Here is a 19,739-nt window from a genome sequence, read left to right as displayed (position 1 = left end):
ATCTGTTTTGGCCTCTGTGAATGGTTGTTGAATGTTGAATACTGTTTTTGTTTATATAATTACATGATTTCTTCTGGTCAGCCAGTTAATGAGTACATTGACGCAGCTATGAGACATATTCTCCTTAGGCAGGGTGTTCATTAAGGTCAAGATCATGCTTGACTGGGATCCCAATGGCAAGCAAGGACCCATGACTCCTCTACCTGATCTTGTTACAATCCACCAACCAAAGGATGATGAATTGATGAATTGATGAGACATATCATGGGTTCAGTGGTTAGTGAGGTTAGTTGAATTTGGAGGTTACTCGATCCTTATTTTTTCTAATTTCTTGTTATGCTTGTGTCTTGGGTTGGGAGATTCTGGGAAAAATTTGATAGCACTGAATGTCTTATTGCAGCATGTTGAGGTTCCGAACCCATTTTTGATAGGAAGATGTTTCGCATGTATTGGGATTTGGGGCATGGGGTGGAATTGGAAAAGCAGCGATTGCATATATATCTCTGTGGGTTCTTGTAATTGAACATGATCTGCCAGCTTCTAGTCTTAGTAGTAAACAAGTAGGAAGTACTAAACTAGATGGTGCCTAAATTGAATTAATCTTACACATGTAGTGATACTAATTTGGGCTTAAAAATATAAACTTTTATTGAAGTCATTAGTGAGATTGATATGCCATTGTGTATATTTTGCAGTGTTAATGAATTGATGCCTCTTGATACGAGTTTACAACTGGAAGTCTATTCGATTTCTCTTTTGTCTAGAACCTCTTCTTTTTTGCTGCTGGGGGCTTCCTATTTGCTGATTTCGGTGAGTAGTTTGTGTTCTATTTTGTATTGGAACATTGTTTTGATTTTGGAAGATTCAGGTCCAATCGATTTTTAATTTTTTTTAAATTTTGTTTCAGCTTTTGCTGTTCACTCTCTTCCTGTTGCTGTTGCTGCTCTCCGGTTTTTTTTGTTGTTCACTCTGCATGCATCGATTGGCTCTTCTTTGCCTATTTGGGTGAGTTGCTTCTTATGTTTTTTTATTTTCTTTTATTTTTTACTCTTGAATTTGTTTTTTTTAGCTTTTTTAGTTCTTCATATTTTTTGATCGACTGTCAAAGAATGGAAGAATTTATGAGGAAGCTAGTACCAAGCATTTGAATGAATATGGAGAAGCTGGGTTGCGTACGTTGGCACTTGCTTATAAAAAGCTTGAGGAGTCCGAGTATTCTGCTTGGAACAACGAATTTCAGAAAGCAAAATCATCTATTGGGGCTGATAGGGAGGTGATGCTCGAGCTAGTAGCAGAGAAGATGGAAAAAGACTTGATCATGGTTGGTGCTACAGCCTACAGCTGTGGAGGGAAAATTGCAAAAAGGGATAAGATAAGCTTCTTATTACAGTAGTAAATAAGGAACTGCCTCTTTGATTTACGGCAACTTAGTACCATTTTTTATTCTCTTAGGTGCCCCAATGCATAGACAATCTTGCACAAGCTGGTTTCAAGATCTGGGTGTTGACAGGGGATAAGATGGAAACTGCAATCAACATAGGGTTTGTCTCTAACCATTTAAGTAGAAAGCACTGCCGTGAATAATGATGAGGCTGTGAAAGACAACATTTTGAATCAAATTACAAATGCCTCTCAAATGATCAAGTTGGAAACAGATCCACATGCAGCGTTTGCACTAATTATTGATGGAAAAACTTTGACCTATGCTTTGGACGCTGATATGAAGCATCTATTCTTGGAATTAGCTGTTGATTGTGCATCTGTCATATGCTGTCGTGTCTCCCCTAAGCAGAAGGCATTGGTAAGAATTTTTGTTGCTTTCTATTCCAAAATCTCATTTTTCTAATTTCAATTGTCAAATGAACTATATCCTTATCAATATGGGTATGTACTTATCAATATGGGTATGTATAGCAGTGTGCCGTGTCTTGATTTGTTCAGTTTTTTTGGCACTAGGTAACGAGGTTAGTAAGACAAGGAACTGGGAAGACTACATTAGCAATTGGTGATGGTGCAAATGATGTTGGAATGATTCAAGAAGCTGATATTAGTTCTACATAGTGATCTGAGGTTTGGTGTGTCTATTTGAAAGCAGAAAAAAAGGTAGATATATAAATAAAAAATAGCCGAAATGACTTGCCCTTTAAAATAATATATATACTACAGCCTACCCTATGTGCAGAAAAATTCCAAGACATTTGACAGAAGCATCATTGTCAGATGCAGGAGTGTCTACAGTAGCAGCTCTTGCCATGATGTTTTTACTTTGGAATGGTAAGTAGTATCTTTTTAATTGGTTGTTTATCACTTGATATTACTCAAATTCAACTGAATGGGCATTTAGTGACCCTTTTTTTCCTTTAATTTGATGTTAGTATAATGTTCTGTAGAAAAGTCTTTTTGTTAATTTCCTTTGGTTTTCTCTTTTGACAGTTTTTTTCCTTTCCTTTTCTACTGTTCTACATTTCTTTAGTTGACATACATTATCAAATTATATTTCCAATCTTTTGTGGCCAATCTGATGATGATTATTAGTTGGGAGCTTCTCAAGTATTTATGTTTATTAATAAAGGGAAACAAGAACTTCTAAAATCCGAACATAAGTAACAGCTGCATAAGACCAAACACGAAGAACACAGCGATATTAACTAAGCCGTAGCTATGCAAGCGTTATGGTTTGCTATTGCAATGGCCAGCAAATCACACAAAGCTACATTAATTTCAATGAATTTTGGCCACTTAGATCATAATCTCTTTACTGCAATGCCCTCTTTTTCTCTCTGCATCATAATATTTTGTTTAATTGCATGTACCTTTGATTCTATCTGAGTTCTTCTATTAACAATATGATAAAGCTCCATCTTTTACTAAATTGTCAGCAAACTTCAAATTCATATGTTTGTCAACAAACATGCATTTTTATTTATTTTTTATTTTTTTATTATTGTTTAGTAAATGCTTAAGTTCATCGTTTTGAATGGAAAACTCTGAAATCTTAAGTTTTTACTTTGATTTTATTCACATTTTAATGTTTGGTACTATTTGGTTTGGTTCTCCAAATTTGTTAGGATTTTATACTCACTGACAGTGTTATTTGGTTTCAGATAGGGAAAGCTTTTTTGAAGCAGCTGAAAGTGTTCCTGAGGTGATTTTTTTCAACTTATTTCTCTGTTATTTAGATTTGGTTGTATGGAATTCAATTGTGATTTGTGTTCTTATCGATTTTGTGAGAGTTTTGGCTGAAAGAAAGCAGGGAAAGTTTTGATTCTCTCTGATATGGAAGTACTCCTTGATTAATGATTAGGATTACTTCTGCTACCCTCTTGCAATTTCAAAATCGAAGTAGAATAAAACTTCTGGATTCTGCCTTACATGACAGATTTTGTCTAACCACTTTGGTGGCAATTTTTGCATCCCTTGGATTTTCAGTTGATGCCATGGAGATTGGTGAATAAGCTTGAGCTTGAGCTTCATTGAGTCCTGCTCTTGATGAGCTCAAGTTAGAGTGAGTTTTAGAATAATACTGAATGTTCAATTAGCTTGGCAGTATTGGTCGTTTGGTGCAAAAGTAACTTTATTTGTTCTTCGCTCACTATCCCAGACATCATTCACCATATGTATCAGTTCAAAATCCGTCTGCGAATTTCAGCATTGGTGGATAACACACAGTCACATCATGAAAAGGAAAATTAAAATATGCCAAGGTAATTATAGAGAAGATTGAGTTAGTGAACACTATTTCAAAAAACTTTGACTCTGTACGTGATTTTATGCGTTACACTAAGTAGTAGTTATGTTTACCTTAGTACTAATAGCATAATTTCTAATGTAGTAATAAGTTAATTCTGGATGTTGGACTTGTTGTCTTTGCAGGTATTAATACTTGTTTTGGATGGTGTATATATATGCAGCAGCAGCAGCAGCTACCTAGCAGCTAGTGCTTTGAATTAGGTAGCTAGTTAGCTTCAAATCAGTTGTAGTACATTTGATCTAGTGTTGGACTTGTGCTTTTTGCAGGCTGCATGTTTTGAATCTTAGGTTTATATGGACTTGTTTGATGTATACTCGATGTTATGCGCACAATTTTTATAATATGAGAACGTTTTCCCTTGTGGATTTAATGACACAATTTTCAGAACTTTGAGAATATAATTTATGTGTCTTAGTATAAAAAACATGACACATATGAGAATGTATTTTTGTGTCCTCTTATGAATTTAAGGACTACATTTACAGGTACTTGAGGACACAATTTGTGTGTTCTTATATAGAAAAGAGGACACACTTGATAGTGTATTTGTTGTGTCATCTTATTGATTTAAGGACTCCATTTTCAAATATTTGAGGACACAATTTGAGTGTCCTAGAATAGAAAAGAGGACACATGAGAGTTTATTTTCTGTGTCCTCTTATGGATTTAAGGACTCCATTTTCAGAGTTTTTAGGACATAATTTGTGTGTCCTTATATAGAAAAGAGGACACTTATTTGATAATATAAGGATGCAATTTAGGTGTCCTCTTATACATTTAAGGACACCACGTACACAGCTATTAGGACACATAAACTGTGTCCTCGTATAGATAAGAGAACACATTTTCGGTGTCCTTGTTTGGGACTTACAATGACACCCGGATAGAAGACACGTTTTTAACGTGTCCTTGTATGTATTTAAGGACACGGTTTAGGTGTCCTTAAATCATGTTATTGTAGTGGTGATTAGGCAGGCTCAAATACAGTTGGTCAGAAACAAGACAGGATTTTACATGGTTAAGCAAAAATTCAACACCTATAAACGAAGTTCAGAATTTACATAATTTTTAGCTAATAGGCTACTACACTAGGAACTCTCATCTCAAGATAACCTTCAACTTGCTCTCAACCAACTCTCTAACAGTACCCTGCATATGCAATTGAAACAAGCTTTGAGGTTATGCTTTATGTATGCTTCTAAGAACGAAAGAAATGTTACGAACTCTTATGTGTATGAATTACCTGCAATTTATTGACTTCCTCGTCTGTAAGTGATCGTTCCATAGACCTATAAGCAATCCTGTAACAGTGACTGGTCATTCCTTTCTTGTTTGTGAAATTGTCTATCAATTGCACCTGGCATTATACAAGGGATATTTCAGTAAACAGCATGAAAAAAAAGCCAATATTGATGGATTGCAAAATATGTCGGCAAGTATTAGGGATTATTCCACAAGACTTCTAGTCTTTTGGAGCACAATGTACATGTTTTTGGAGAGATTTTGGAGCAATATGTTGGACAGACAAGGTTGAGAAAACATCAAAATATACTAATTTTACAGGGCAATACAATTGTTGAACAGACATTCCACATGGAACTGCTTGATAGAACTTTCAAATTTGAAATACAAAATACTTTTTGAAATGCAAGGATTATATTCCACAAGAACCAATATATCTTCTTGGTGCAAGAGATTCTTTCAATTGATGATTTTCAACGGCTACACCAGAAAATTTATATAAGTGAAAACACTAAAAGACATACCTCCTCAGCAAGATCTCCAACAACCTCTCTAACAACTTCACATAAATTGTTTTAGGTGAAAGATTCACTGATCCAAAAACTAACATCTTTGTAACACGGAGGATACTGAAAACAAAAGAACAAATACGATAAGAAAGGTTTGCCGGCATTATGTATCCGGTAAACCTATTACCTATAGTTACAAATGAAGGAAACTGCCTTCAGGTGACTAATACATAGCTTTTATGAATCTAGAGACCTAATGAAAATCTTCCAATCAAATATAAAGCATCAGTAGAAACCATATTGCATAACAAAAAATGTAAGTTTCTTCTCTCAGTGTGTTGCAAAAATACCTTTGAATATGGCTTGAACTTGACTCCCAGCTGCCCCTTCAAAAACTGTAACAAGAAATCCAAAATCAAATAATCAGACTTGCAAGTTAAACAAGGAAAAGAAAGATATCAGTGGACTACCCAACTTGGCACAATAGAAAAGAATGGACTGGACTATAAGAGTCCAACTGCTTAAAATCTTGGTTTCTTTGGCGGCAGGTAATGATGATACATTTGTCAAATAGATGGTGTATTAAGACCTCAAGCTTTATAAATATGCTTACATTTAATTTAGTTTCACACACACACACCCATTTTCTTTCTTTCAGATATGCCTTTTCAAGTTCTCTTCCTGAGTGCTCCTTTTTTCTTTTTTCTTTTTTAAACAAACCAAAATATTGTTTACTTTATTGGTAAAAAGTGGACTTATTGGCCTCTTTCTTATCTCTCCAGCAAAAGTGAATATGTTCGTTGCTTGCGTTTTACATGTGAGGACACCCTTTATGTTGCCACAAACCATGGTTATATGTACCATGCTAAGCTATTGGGTACCGATTACCGAAGTAGAATGGACAAAACTTGTTCGCGTCAGTGAGGAGGTGCCAATTGTTTGCATGGATTTATTGTCAGAACCATTCAAACTTTCTTCTGGTGTTAAGGATTGGATTGCTGTTGGAGATGGTAAAGTAAACATGACAGTTGTTGGCGTTATATATGGTGCTTGTACCCCTAGAGTTGGTTTTGCCTTTACTTGGTCAGCTGGAATAGAAAGACAACTCCTTAGAGCACATTGGTGCCAGTCACTAGGTTACGGGTAATGTTCACTTATAATTCTCATCCATACCTAAGTTACTCATACATATTGAATGGATGCTATCCAATTTCCCATGTAGATGTATTGGCCATGAATGTCAATGTTGATCATATTCTAGAGTTGCTACTAATATCGCTGTGCCAATTTGCAGACTGATTATGGCCATGCTACTTAGACTTCCCATGATAGACATTCAAATCTTCTTGATTTGTTTTTCAGATGCCTAAAGTTAGAATATTCAGCTCATCAATTCTGCTGTTGTCACCATGTAGGTTCATCTTCACTACTGATCCTAGAGGAACATTGAAGCTGTGGAGGCTGTGTGATCACTCTGCAACGAGCTGTGATGTGTCTCTTTTAGCTGAATTCACATCAAGTTTCGGAAGTAGAATAATGTGTTTAGATGCATCTTTGGAGGAAGAGGTGACCTCATCTCATCATTTTTTTATTCTTTTTTCCTGTTTATTTTCATTTATATGAGATTTTTACCATTATCTGTTTCTTCTAGTTAAATGTTGTTTCATCGTTGGTAAGAAGTGTTTGGAATCTGTGTGTGTGTGAAACCAACCCCCGTGTAGAGCAAACTTAATATGTGGTGTCTGTTCTTACTAGTTAGGCATCATATCTTCTGTCTTGATCAATCCAACAGTAGTGTCTCTGCATCCCATTGCCCTCCCTTCTGACACAAAACAGTGAAACACACATACCCCAAAGCTCCAAATTTAAGTTCTTTGAAACTTCTTCAGTATGCTTAGGTACAGAGATGTTCTCCTGGTCAGCTGCTGACCAGGGGAACGGGACCGTGCTTAGGTAAGACATGATAAACAATGACTAGTGCAAGTCCCAGTGACACAGGAGACGAAAAGCATCCACCTTCGATTATAAAATACTTGCCTAAGTTAATATATAAAACGAACCGATCATTTCGAATTCTTGTGGAGGGCGAGTATATGTTATTATTGTGGGTTCAGGGCATCAATGTGTACTTGGGTTAAAAGGGAAAAGTTTCCAGGTATTTTGTAATGATGGCTGAACAATCGCGCATATATAAGTATGAGATTATATATCTATTTTTAATTTTGTTAAAAATCAGGGGCGTGACAGATTGGTATCAGAGCGTAAGGTACATATTTGGTGATAATCAGTACTACCCGAGTGATGGCCTGTCTGCAGCGGATCCTCATCTGATGCTCTTCAGTATTGATATAATCACTGGGTATGTAGGAATGCTAGTTGTGAGTTAGAGTGTAGAATTTTCAGAGCATTGGTTTGCTCTGTTAGTGAAGTTGTGAACCTAGGTGTTGGTTCTTTGAGTTGCAGTCATTTGAGGAATGGGAACCTCTGGATTGAACTCTGGTGGGGTGATGAGGATTGTTTTCGGAGAAAACTGTATCCTTTCATACAAGCTTAGTTGTTAGATTGTTGAAGTCATGTTGTTTGACTTATGCTTGCGTTTGGAGATTTTGCAAGTATTAATCAAGTGTGTTTTGCTCCTTGGGTGATGGATTCACCAGGAGGCAGAGCTAGGGGTCGAGGTAGACCCAGAGGCAGGGGTAGTGCTCGAGGTAGGGGCAGGATTCCTCCTGTTGAGGAGATTTTTGAGGATGATGTCCAGGCATTGGATGTTGAGCTGCCTGTTCCACCTGTTGTGGAGGTCGTGAATGTTGTGGATGCCACTCGTTTGTCAACGTTGGCTAAGGAGATTTAAGGCTGGGAGCAGTTCATCTCTTTAGCCCAAGGGACTAAGAGTGTGAGGGATTATGAGGGTGAGTTCTGGAAGAGGCACATGACTCATTAACAGGCGCCAACTGGAGAGGTAGCTGCACCTGTTAGGGTTGCACCTGTGGGGCAGGTGGCACCCGTGAGGTGTTTCAATTTCGTTAAGATGTGAGCAATATTTGAAAATGAGTTCATTATTGCTCGAGGATTGTGAAATTATGTATTGAGTTGTGATTGTAGAATTTCATGTGTTGAGACTGATCACAGATGGTGATCGATATTGAGTTACAGATGGTGACTGATCATAGATGGTGAAATATTGAGTCACAGATGGTGACTGATCACAGATGGTGATATGTTGAGTCACAGATGGTGATATATTGAGTCACAGATGGTGACTGATCACAGATGGTGATCGATATTGAGTCACAGATTGTGATATATTGAGTCACAGATGGTGACTGATCACAGATGGTGATCGATATTGAGTCACAGATGGTGACTGATCACAGATGGTGATATATTGAGTCACAAATAGTGACTGATCACAGATGGTGATCGATATTGAGTCACAGATGGTGATATATTGAGTCACAGATAGTGACTAATCACATATGGTGATCGATATTGAGTCACAGATGGTGACTGATCACAGATGGTGATATATTGAGTCACAGATAGTGACTAATCACATATGGTGATCGATATTGAGTCACAGATGGTGACTAATCACAGATGCTGATATATTGAGTCACAGATGGTGACTGATCACAGATGGTGATATATTGAGTCACAGATGGTGACTGATCACAGATGGTGATCGATATTGAGTCACAGATAGTGACTGATCACATATGGTGATATATTGTGTCACAGATGGTGATCGATATTGAGTCACAGATGGTGACTAATCACATATGGTGATCGATATTGAGTCACAGATGGTGACTGATCACAGATGGTGACTGATCACAGATGGTGATCGATATTGAGTCACAGATTGTGATATATTGAGTCACAGATGGTGACTGATCACATATGGTGATCGATATTGAGTCACAGATGGTGACTGATCACAAATGGTGATATATTAAGTCACAGATGGTGACTGATCACATTTGGTGATCGATATTGAAATACAGATGGTGACTGATCACAGATGGTGATAGATTGAGTCACAGATGGTGACTGATCACAGATGGTGATCGATATTGAGTCACAGATGGTGACTGATCACAGATGGTGATATATTGAGTCACAGATGGTCACTGATCACAGATGATGATATATTGAGTCACACATGGTGACTGATCACAGATGGTGATCGATATTGAGTCATAGATAGTGACTGATCACAGATGGTGATATATTGAGTCACAGATGGTGATCGATATTGAGTCACAGATGGTGACTAATCACAGATGGTGATCGATAATGAGTCACAGATGGTGGTGATATATTGAGTCACAGATGGTGACTGATCACATATGGTGATCGATATTAAGTCACAGATTGTGATATATTGAGTCATAGATGGTGACTAATCACAGATGGTGATCGATATTGAGTCACAGATGGTGACTGATCACAGATGGTGGTGATATATTGAGTCACAGATGGTGACTGATCACATATGGTGATCGATATTAAGTCACAGATTGTGATATATTGAGTCATAGATGGTGACTGATCACAGATGGTGATCGATATTGAGTCACAGATGGTGACTGATCACATATGGTGATATATTGAGTCACAGATGGTGACTGATCACAGATGATGATCGATATTGAGTCACAGATGGTGACTGATCACAGATGGTGATCGATATTGAGTCACAGATGGTGACTGATCAGAGATGGTGATCGAGATTGAATCACAGATGATCACAAATTGTGACAAAGGCATGTTATCGGTAATCACGTCCTTGGCCGGATGAGTGGTTACGATGTCAGTCAGAGTTCTTGTCTGTCTGCCGTTATAGCTTATGGGGATAACAGTCGAGGTTGCTGGAGACTTATAAGTATGTAGCTTGAAAGAGAGTCTCGAGAGTATTCTCTCTTTTATTGTCTAGATGAGACTTGATTTGCTTATTGATGGTTAAGTTAGCAAATAGAACATTATCACAGTGGTGATTTATGTTGTCCTTTCGGTGGAAAGGATATGGAATGTTAGAAGGAATCATGGTTGCATGGTGTTTGGCTCCAATTTTGCTGCAGCTGGTCAACAGTCTCTTTTCTGCGCGGGCGTGCCAGCACCGTTCGGGTGCGGTCGTTGGGGTGTCCCTTAACCTGACTTCTTTCAAGCGATTGTAGACGAGGAGAGCACCAACCTCGTCGTGGGGATTCTTTCTGCCTCGTGGTGAGGACTTTGCTGAAGTTTCTTCTTGTTAACACAATCGATACTCGATGTTGTAGATCGAGCAGAGCGACATCACCGGGAAGTGTTGAGATCTTGCTAAAGCGTGACTTTAGCTTGGCTGGGTTGCTAGGGCGTTACCCTTGCTTGGCTGGTTCTGTAACCGTTGTGGTCGCGGCACTACCGTCGGCTCCCGAGAAGACTAGGACTGAAGCACGTTGACAGAGGGTTTGGTGGCACTGAAAGTCGGCTTCTGAGAAGACTAGGACTAGGAGTGTGATCACCGCTAAGAGAAAGAGAAGGAGAGGAGTTGCTCTTAGAGAGGTTGCTCTAGAGAGAACTTAGATCATCTTAGAGATGTTTTGATGTTGTGTTGTCAATGTGTGTGTTAGAATGAGAGGAGAAGGTGTTTATATAGGGAAGAAAAAGAAGAGTGAAATGATGAGTGGAAGAAAAATAATGAAAGTAGATCTAAGTTCACTTGTAAAATATGGAAAAGATAGAGAAAAGATGAAATGAAAGCAAAGCATGAAGGTGCAGCAACATGGAAGTGGTGATGATCTATTAAAGAGATTGTAGAAGAAAAATATATCCAAGGAAAAAGAGAAAAGCATCTAGCTTTCTTCATGTGGGTAGGAAACATGAACATGTGAATATTGAGCTGGTTTTAGGTCAGTTTCTGCCCCTTTATTCCTTCAATTATTTCTCCAACAAGACTTCATTATATGCCTTCGACTTCTTCATATGAAATGTTCCACTATGAGTGTAGATCATCCTGACAAATTTTCAGATTTTTATTCCATGTGGTTGGGCCGAAAATGCTGCTGGACCTCTTACAGGTCCAGTTTTCCAGTTTTGCTTCTGTAGAAAATTGGGCTGATTATTTGAAGGCCTTCCACTCAAAAAAAGCTCTTGCACTCTTCATAAGAAATGATCCTTGGGCTGTCTATAATGGATCTGGAAAGTTTCAGCACATTTCAATTTCATTTGGTTAGTCTGCCACCCCTCCTTCCTTGTCTAGCTCGGTTTTTCCTAGCCGAAGTAGGAAAATATGCTAAAGTTGACTTGTCATACTTCCATAGTAGGCTTTATTTAGCCTCTAAATATATATTTCGAGCTTGGCGACAATATATAGCTTGAGCCACTGATATTGGCTCAATTTCTCCAAGACGTGCCTTGTCAGGCCAAAATGTTCATTTTGGGTCCAAACATTGCCCCCCAGACCTCGAAGTCAAAGGGTCTTCGTCTTGACTGAAGAGGTCTTGAATCAGCACTGCTCTTATAATGCTGTTGCTCCAAAGCCACTTGTATTGGCTTGACTAAAATTACTTGAATAGTGGACTCTCTCCCTCTTAATTATATATAATGAGCATACATATATTAATCGCCAGTCTTCCTTCGCGAACCATCCTTTGAGAGGCCATGTAATTAAAACCACCTCGCTGCCAACAATTCGTAACCCAGCTTTCGCCACAATTATTGGCAAAAATATTGATTTGACCTCCTCCACTGCTAATACCATACTAGGCATATTAAATGCCTCTTGTATATGGGCCCAGACCAATACCAATGGCCTCTTAAGTATATTAGCAAGTTCCAGCCACTATTAGGCAAGAACACAATTTTTTGCATCCTCCGCGACGCACAAATTTGAAACTCTTTTTGTATTTTTGTATTTTTTTTTTTTTAATAAGACAATGTGAATCAAGGTTTAGACATGCGGCCCAAGTATAGTCGTCTAGACACAAATTTTCTTTCAAATCCTTTGGGCAACCTTACTGAAATGGCCAGGTGGGGGAGGGCGAACAAGAGAGGCAGAATCCATTTTGGCATGAGCTACTCCCACATAGTGGTTTAGGCCCATTTGCACGCACTTCTGGATTCAAGAACCTGTCATGAACGTTGTCCCCTTTCTAGACACCATTTCACATAGGTTATACTTACTAAGATGAGAAATGTCATAACTGTGAAGACAGTTCAACAAGTATTAATAAAAGCCGCCCTTAACCTTAAGGGACCTGAACTAGGCACCAATAAGGAGTTTAGGCCAATATTAACAAAAGAGACTTCACCTATTCCGTTATGATTCACAACCCCTTACCAAATTCAACTTTTTTTTTTTACTATGAAAATAAAGGTAAAAAACTAAAAACTAACAGGAAATTAATAACAAAACAAGGAGCTAGCAGCGACACGTTTGGCTAACCTCTAGAAGACCACGGGGGAGGCCATCTATGCTTCATTCCAAGCTCCGATGTATCAAAATTTGTAGGGTAAAAATCCCTCCTGTGAGAGCTTGTAGGAAAAGAACAAAGATACTTCTCCTTGAAGAATTTGGAGGAATTTGGCTCGAGAGAGGGGTAATCTTGCCCCCCAAGTATCTTTGTTGGTTGGCGAAGCATGATCTTCAATTGCACTTTTGGAGATGAAGATGTTTCAAGATCGGCTTTGTCGCCAACTACCATGTCATAGAACATGGTGTCTTCAGGATTAGCCACAGATTGGCCATTATAAACGACCACTTGCTGGTCTGAATTCTCCACGTCAAGAGCTTCACTTGCTGGATAATTGTAAACAAGAGTTAACTTGTATTGATGATACTTAAATTTACAGTTGCGAAGGACAACTTGGCCACTAAAATAATTGTTCTGGCCATTCATGCAACGTGGGTTGTAGATGTGCCCTCCACATATATCAAAGCCACCGCTTGGCCTTGAAGAATATATGAAGAAATTCAAGTTGAATTGATTAATAAAGCCACAGATTGGCTTCTGTAGGCCACAACTTAATTGATAATTAAGTTGGTCCTGATTTTGATCACCTTTCCCATGACGTCCAGTAGCAGAGTCACAATTAAAATGATCATGAACTTGCTTCTTTTGATCAAAGGGATGATCATGGGTCATATCTTGCCCCCCATGCATCTGATCAGTAGCCACATATTTGGCTTGATCAGTGGAGAAATCAGCTATATGTTCAGAGACAATTTCATTGTCAGAAAAACATTCTTGTGGACCGTCTTCTCCATGCACAACCTCTGTGTAAGGCTGTGACTCAACAGTGAGACCCTTACGTTGATTGCCACCTATAGGCAAGTTAGTCTCAGAAATGACCTCTTCGCGAGCAGGTTCTGGAATCGTGAACTCATCGAGCCGTCGACGGTCCTCCGCGAGGGCTTTACTCAGATTCTCATGGTATGCGGTAGAATTCTTTTGAAGGATATCAAGCCGCTCTTCTATGCTCGCATTCTCTGGAATGGGAATGGGCACATAGCCTTCTATCATCGCCATGACTTCAGGAATTTCTTTTGGTAAAGAATTTCCTCTGGCATCCCAATGATGGTGAACATAAAAAGACTCTGGTGTAGTCCCACCGGGTGTGCCAAAATGTTTGTTTTGAAGCCCGGTGGTTGAATGTCTTCAAGAAAAAAAAAAATTCTAACCTTGTCCCACTGGGCGTGCCAAAATATTTGTTTTGAAGCCCGGTGGTTGAATGTGCTTCAAGAGAAAAGACTCTGATGTTGTCCCACCGGGTGTGCCAAAATGTTTGTTTTGAAGCCCGGTGGTTGAATGTGATTCAAGAGAAAAGACTCTGATGTTGTCCCACCGGGTGTGCCAAAATGTTTATTTTGGGTCCAAACACATGGTTTCCTCAAGCTGATGTGTGTGAGGATTTGAAGGTACCTTATCTAATTCTGCTTGTGTGCTAGAATAATGTGTGATAGTTGTGTACTTCTTTCCATGTGTTGTGTTGTGTTGGGTTTTCCCTGTTGACTAAAGTTAGACTTTGAGTGTGGTTTGTGGTGTGAGGCATCCTTAATTGTTGTGGTAGTAGAGGCCACTTTGATTGTGATTACAATGACAGGTGATGATGTGTGTGCGGGTCAGGCAGGGCCAGACCTTAGCTTGGCTTTGTGTCTCAAGTTGGGTAGACACTTATTGAGTTGTGATGCTTGGGCTATTGTTGTTTGAGTTGAAATGAAGGTTTCATTTTCAATTCTTGTAATGCAAGGTTTGCATTATCGATGATGTGATACAGATACTGTTGTGATAACAGGATTCTGGACTCTGGACTCTTGTGTGGCCTGTGTGTAGTGCTGCAGTCACAGAGTCTTTGTTGGATAGTGTATGAGGATGAGATCCTTGAAATGATTGGGTTACCACCAAGCGGTGTGGTAAAGATTCCTAGTGTTGTGATACTAGGTAGGGTACCTGTATCTGTTGTTGACCTAGGTATGTTGTACAGCAAGACGAGGACAATTTGGGAGGAATGAGAATTGGATTTTTGGGGATGAGTTTATTCATACTTGTTGGTTTGGTACGTTTAAATTTCAGGACGAAATTTCTTTAAGGGGGGTGGAATGTGATGCCCCGAAAATTCATATTTATTTTCCGAGGATTTTCCGGAATCTAATTTGTGGTTATTGGACGGTTTCGTGGCTTTTGGATGGAGCGGAAGTGTTTCGGGCGAATAATTATTCGAAAAGTGTGGATTTAGGGGGGGTTCAAGGTTGACTTTTGATACGTTTTGATTCTTCCTTCACGAAAGTCGTAGAGCATGTCGATACGAGTTCGTGGACATGTGAAACGCGTCAATCAGAGTTTGTATGAGGAAGTTATGGCCATTGGAAGAAGTTTCCATTTTGGTATAAATACAAGTTTCCCGAGTAGGAAACTACTATTTTCATTTGGTTTCCTTTTCTGGAAACTCTCTTCTCTCTCTCGATTCCTTCAGAGACGAAATCTTCCGTCTGACCCGACCCGAACCCGGCGATCCGACCCGGCCGGAACTCGCAGCTCCGGCGATCTCTGGCCTTGAAATTTGGACAGCTGGTTCGTCTCCTCCGTCTGGTTGTCTCTGTGGTGTTCTCTAGCAGCGATCCTCCTCCACGGCGGCGCTGAAAGTCGACAAAGTTAGGGGATTTCGGACCCGACCGGAAATCCTAGTTCCGGCGACGGCACGGCTTCAAGCTTCCATCTTTGGGTTCGTGGGAGCCCCCTTGATCGATCCTTGGTGTTTGTTTGGATCGATTTACGTGGAAATCGGTTCAACTCGGATTGAGCAAAAATTCAAGGCTTGTGAGGTAGTTTTCGACCCTTTATGCTTGTTTTCTGACTTCGAGCTAGTTATGAAAATTCACAAGCATGCTTAGATGATAAGCTTTGATGTTGGGAGTTTTGTGAAATATTGAGTTTTGGCCGGTGGCGGCGTTCTGGTGACGTTCCGGCCATATTGGGAACTGTTTCTAGTATTATATATTTCTACTCGTTGATACGAGCGTTTCGATATATAATATGCAAATTTTGGAGTTTGTATGGATTTGTTATGATTTTTACCGTTTCATACCGGTGGATTTATTCGATCCGTGGGTATTCGAGCATCCGATCGACTTGTGGTTTGGTCATAGCGATCGTGAACGTATTCTGGAGACTTTGGGAGGTCTCGGATGTGGTTTTGCCTCGATTGGCGCCACTTTGGGTATTTTGGTTCGATTTAGGGTTTCGAACGTTATTCCTTGTGATTCGTTGACTGAATCAGAGCTGTACTTCCTTAGGTACTTGACGAAGTATTTTGGACGGTTATTTGGCGGATTGGCTGCTTTGTTCTATATTGAAGACGCAGCGGGAGTTTCGAGGTGAGTAATCTCATAAGGTTCATTAATGAACGGAATACCCTTATTGTTTTGAGAGTTATTTAGTAACTGCAAACTATAGTTGGTATTAGTAGGCATTCCTGAGCGAATGACTACGTATATATATATATTTACGTGGAATATATATATTCTTGTGAGTGATGTGTGATGGAATAATATGCATGATGGTGTTCATTGTTTGGCTCCAATTTTGCTGCAGCTGGTCAACAGTCTCTTTTCTTGCGCGGGCGTGCCAGCACCGTTCGGGTGCGGTCGTCGGGGGTGTCCCTTGACCTGACTTCTATCAAGCGATTGTAGACGAGGAGAGCACCAACCTCGTCGTGGGATTCTTTGTGCCTCGTGGTGAGGACTTTGCTGAAGTTTCTTCTTGTTCACAAGTCGATACTCAATATTGCAGATTGAGCAGAGCGAAATCACCGGGAAGTGTTGAGATCTTGCTAAAGCGTGACTTTAGCTTGGCTGGGTTGCTAGGGCGTTACCCTTGCTTGGCTGGTTTTGTAACCGTTGTGGTCGCGGCACTACCGTCGGCTCCCGAGGAGACTAGGACCGAAGCACGTTGACAGAGGGTTTGGTGGCACTGAAAGTCGGCTTCTGAGAAGACTAGAACTAGGAGTGTGATCACCGGTAAGAGAAAGAGAAAGAGAGGGAGAGGAGTTGCTCTTAGAGAGGTTTGCTCTAGAGAGAACTTAGATCATCTTAGAGATGTTGTTGTTGAATGTGAATGTGTGTGTTAGAATGAGAGGAGAAGGTGTTTATATAGGGAAGAAAAAGAAGAGTGAAATGATGAGTGGAAGGAAAATAATGAAAGTAGATCTAAGTTCACTTGTAAAATATGGAAAAGATAGAGAAAAGATGAAATGAAAGCAAAGCATGAAGGTGCAGCAACATGGAAGTGGTGATGATCTATTAAAGAGATTGTAGAAGAAAAATATATCCAAGGAAAAAGAGAAAAGCATCTAGCTTTCTTCATGTGGGTAGGAAACATGAACATGTGAATATTGAGCTGGTTTTAGGTCAGTTTCTGCCCCTTTATTCCTTCAATTATTTCTCCAACAAGACTTCATTATATGCCTTCGACTTCTTCATATGAAATGTTCCACTATGAGTGTAGATCATCCTGACAAATTTTCATATTTTTATTCCATGTGGTTGGGCCGCAAATGCTGCTGGACCTCTTACAGGTCCAGTTTTCCAGTTTTGCTTCTGTAGAAAATTGGGCTGATTGTTTGAAGGCCTTCCACTCAAAAAAAGCTCTTGCACTCTTCATAATAAATGATCCTTGGGCTGTCTAGAATGGATCTACAGAGTTTCAGCTCATTTCAAGTTCATTTGGTCAGTCTGCCGCCCCTCCTTCCTTGTTTAGCTCGGTTTCTCCTAGCCGAAGTAGGAAAATGTGCTAAAGTTGACTTTTCATGTTTCCATGCTTCCATGCTTTCAGAGTAGACTTTATTTAGCCTCTAAATATATATTTCGAACTTGTCGACAATATTGTTTGGACCCAAAATAAGCATTTTGGCCTGACAAGGCGTGTCTTGGAGAAATTGAGCCAATGTCAGTGGCTCAAGCTATATATTGTCGACAAGTTCGAAATATATATTTAGAGGCTAAATAAAGCCTACTATGAAAGCATGGAAGCATGGAAACATGAAAAGTCAACTTTAGCACATTTTCCTACATCGGCTAGGAGAAACCGAGCTAAACAAGGAAGGAGGCGGCAGACTGACCAAATGAACTTGAAATGAGCTGAAACTCTGCAGATCCATTCTAGACAGCCCATGGATCATTTCTTATGCAGAGTGCCAGAGCTTTTTTTGAGTGGAAGGCCTTCAAACAATCAGCCTAATTTTCTACAGAAGTAAAACTGGAAAACTGGACCTGTAAGAGGTCCAGCAGCATTTTCGGCCCAACCACATGGAATAAAAATATGAAAATTTGTCAGGATGATCTACACTCATAGTTGAACATTTAATATGAAGAAGTCGAAGGCATATAATGAAGTCTTGTTGGAGAAATAATTGAAGGAATAAAGGGGCAGAAATTGACCTAAAACCAGCTCAATATTCACATGTTCATGTTTCCTACCCACATGAAGAAAGCTAGATGCTTTTCTCTTTTTCCTTGGATATATTTTTCTTCTACAATCTCTTTAATAGATCATCACCACTTCCATGTTGCTGCACCTTCATGCTTTGCTTTCATTTCATCTTTTCTCTATCTTTTCCATATTTTACAAGTGAACTTAGATCTACTTTCATTATTTTTCTTCCACTCATCATTTCACTCTTCTTTTTCTTCCCTATATAAACACCTTCTCCTCTCATTCTAACACACACATTCACATTCAACAACAACATCTCTAAGATGATCTAAGTTCTCTCTAGAGCAAACCTCTCTAAGAGCAACTCCTCTCTCTCTCTTTCTCTTTCTCTTACCGGTGATCACACTCCTAGTCCTAGTCTTCTCAGAAGCCGACTTTCAGTGCCGCCAAACCCTCTGTCAACGTGCTTCGGTCCTAGTCTCCTCGGAAGCCGACGGTAGTGTCGCGACCACAACGGTTACGGAACCAGCCAAGCAAGGGTAACGCCCTAGCAACCCAGCCAAGCTAAAGTCACGCTTTAGCAAGTTCTCCTCACTTCCCGGTGGTTCTCGCTCTGCTCGATCTACAACATCGAGTATCGATTTGGTGATTTTCAAGAAGCTCAGCAAAAGTCCTCACCACGTGGCACAAAGAATCCCACGACGAGGTTGGTGCTCTCCTCGTCCACAATTGCTTGAAAGAAGTCAGGTCAAGGGACATCCCCGACGACCGCACCCGAACGGTGCTGGCACGCCCGCGCAGAAAAGAGACTGTTGACCAGCTGCAGCAAAATTGGAGCCAAACATTTTGGCACGCCCAGTGGGACTACACCAGAGTCTTTTTATGTTCACCATCATTGGGATGCCAGAGGAAATTCTTTACCAAAAGAAATTCCTGAAGTCATGGCGACGATAGAAGGCTATGTGCCCATTCCCATTCCAGAGAATGCGAGCATAGAAGAGCGGCTTGATATCCTTCAAAAGAATTCTACCGCATACCATGAGAATCTGAGTAAAGCCCTCGCGGAGGACCGTCGACGGCTCGATGAGTTCACGATTCCAGAACCTGCTCGCGAAGAGGTCATTTCTGAGACTAACTTGCCTATAGGTGGCAATCAACGTAAGGGTCTCACTGTTGAGTCACAGCCTTACACAGAGGTTGTGCATGGAGAGGGGGGGAATGTTTGGACCCAAAATAAGCATTTTGGCCTGACAAGGCGTGTCTTGGAGAAATTGAGCCAATGTCAGTGGCTCAAGCTATATGTTGTCGACAAGTTCGAAATATATA

General features: G+C 39.9%; 4 protein-coding genes across 5 annotated transcripts in view; 3 read left to right on the top strand and 1 right to left on the bottom strand.

The window, feature by feature from the left end:
* Window positions 1–19,739, top strand: part of LOC133720818 (cyclic nucleotide-gated ion channel 1-like) — a 54,576-nt gene that overhangs the window by 6,581 nt on the left and 28,256 nt on the right. The window lies entirely within an intron of this gene.
* Window positions 1,573–2,095, top strand: LOC133720678 (probable phospholipid-transporting ATPase 5). The gene is made up of 2 exons (XM_062147101.1): window positions 1,573–1,801; window positions 1,957–2,095. Exons 1-2 carry the CDS (start codon window positions 1,637–1,639, stop codon window positions 2,059–2,061), a joined length of 270 nt encoding a protein of 89 aa, XP_062003085.1. The 5' UTR covers window positions 1,573–1,636; the 3' UTR covers window positions 2,062–2,095.
* LOC133720820 (phenylalanine--tRNA ligase, chloroplastic/mitochondrial-like) overlaps window positions 4,724–19,739 on the bottom strand; it is a 53,219-nt gene continuing 38,203 nt past the window's right edge. Inside the window, exons 7-10 of one of the 2 annotated variants that reach the window (XR_009851986.1) lie at window positions 5,853–5,897; window positions 5,518–5,622; window positions 4,995–5,108; window positions 4,724–4,900 (exon numbers count right to left, since the gene is read on the bottom strand). The gene's annotated coding sequence lies outside the window, so the exon portion shown is untranslated. The remainder of the gene's footprint in view (window positions 4,901–4,994; window positions 5,109–5,517; window positions 5,623–5,852; window positions 5,898–19,739) is intronic. The other variant, XR_009851985.1, reaches the window with a different exon arrangement.
* LOC133720762 (uncharacterized) lies at window positions 6,350–8,353 on the top strand. The gene is made up of 5 exons (XM_062147233.1): window positions 6,350–6,645; window positions 6,918–7,068; window positions 7,154–7,174; window positions 7,401–7,455; window positions 8,160–8,353. Exons 1-5 carry the CDS (start codon window positions 6,350–6,352, stop codon window positions 8,351–8,353), a joined length of 717 nt encoding a protein of 238 aa, XP_062003217.1.

The sequence above is a fragment of the Rosa rugosa genome, chromosome 7 (assembly GCF_958449725.1).
Source record: "Rosa rugosa chromosome 7, drRosRugo1.1, whole genome shotgun sequence".
In the NCBI taxonomy this organism is placed as follows: Eukaryota; Viridiplantae; Streptophyta; class Magnoliopsida; order Rosales; family Rosaceae; genus Rosa; species Rosa rugosa.
The sequence above is the reverse complement of the archived record's forward strand: the minus strand, read 5'-3'. Positions and strand labels throughout refer to the sequence as shown.

Excerpts from the sequence above, each read along its gene's own strand:
- LOC133720678 (XM_062147101.1), top strand. The coding sequence starts at position 1,637 with ATGATCAAGTTGGAAACAGATCCACATGCAGCGTTTGCACTAATTATT. Across the intron at positions 1,802-1,956 it reads CCCCTAAGCAGAAGGCATTG|GTAACGAGGTTAGTAAGACA; the intron begins GTAAGAATTTTT and ends TTTTGGCACTAG.
- LOC133720762 (XM_062147233.1), top strand. The coding sequence starts at position 6,350 with ATGGTTATATGTACCATGCTAAGCTATTGGGTACCGATTACCGAAGTA. Across the intron at positions 6,646-6,917 it reads TGCCAGTCACTAGGTTACGG|GTTCATCTTCACTACTGATC; the intron begins GTAATGTTCACT and ends GTCACCATGTAG. Across the intron at positions 7,069-7,153 it reads ATGCATCTTTGGAGGAAGAG|TTAAATGTTGTTTCATCGTT; the intron begins GTGACCTCATCT and ends TGTTTCTTCTAG.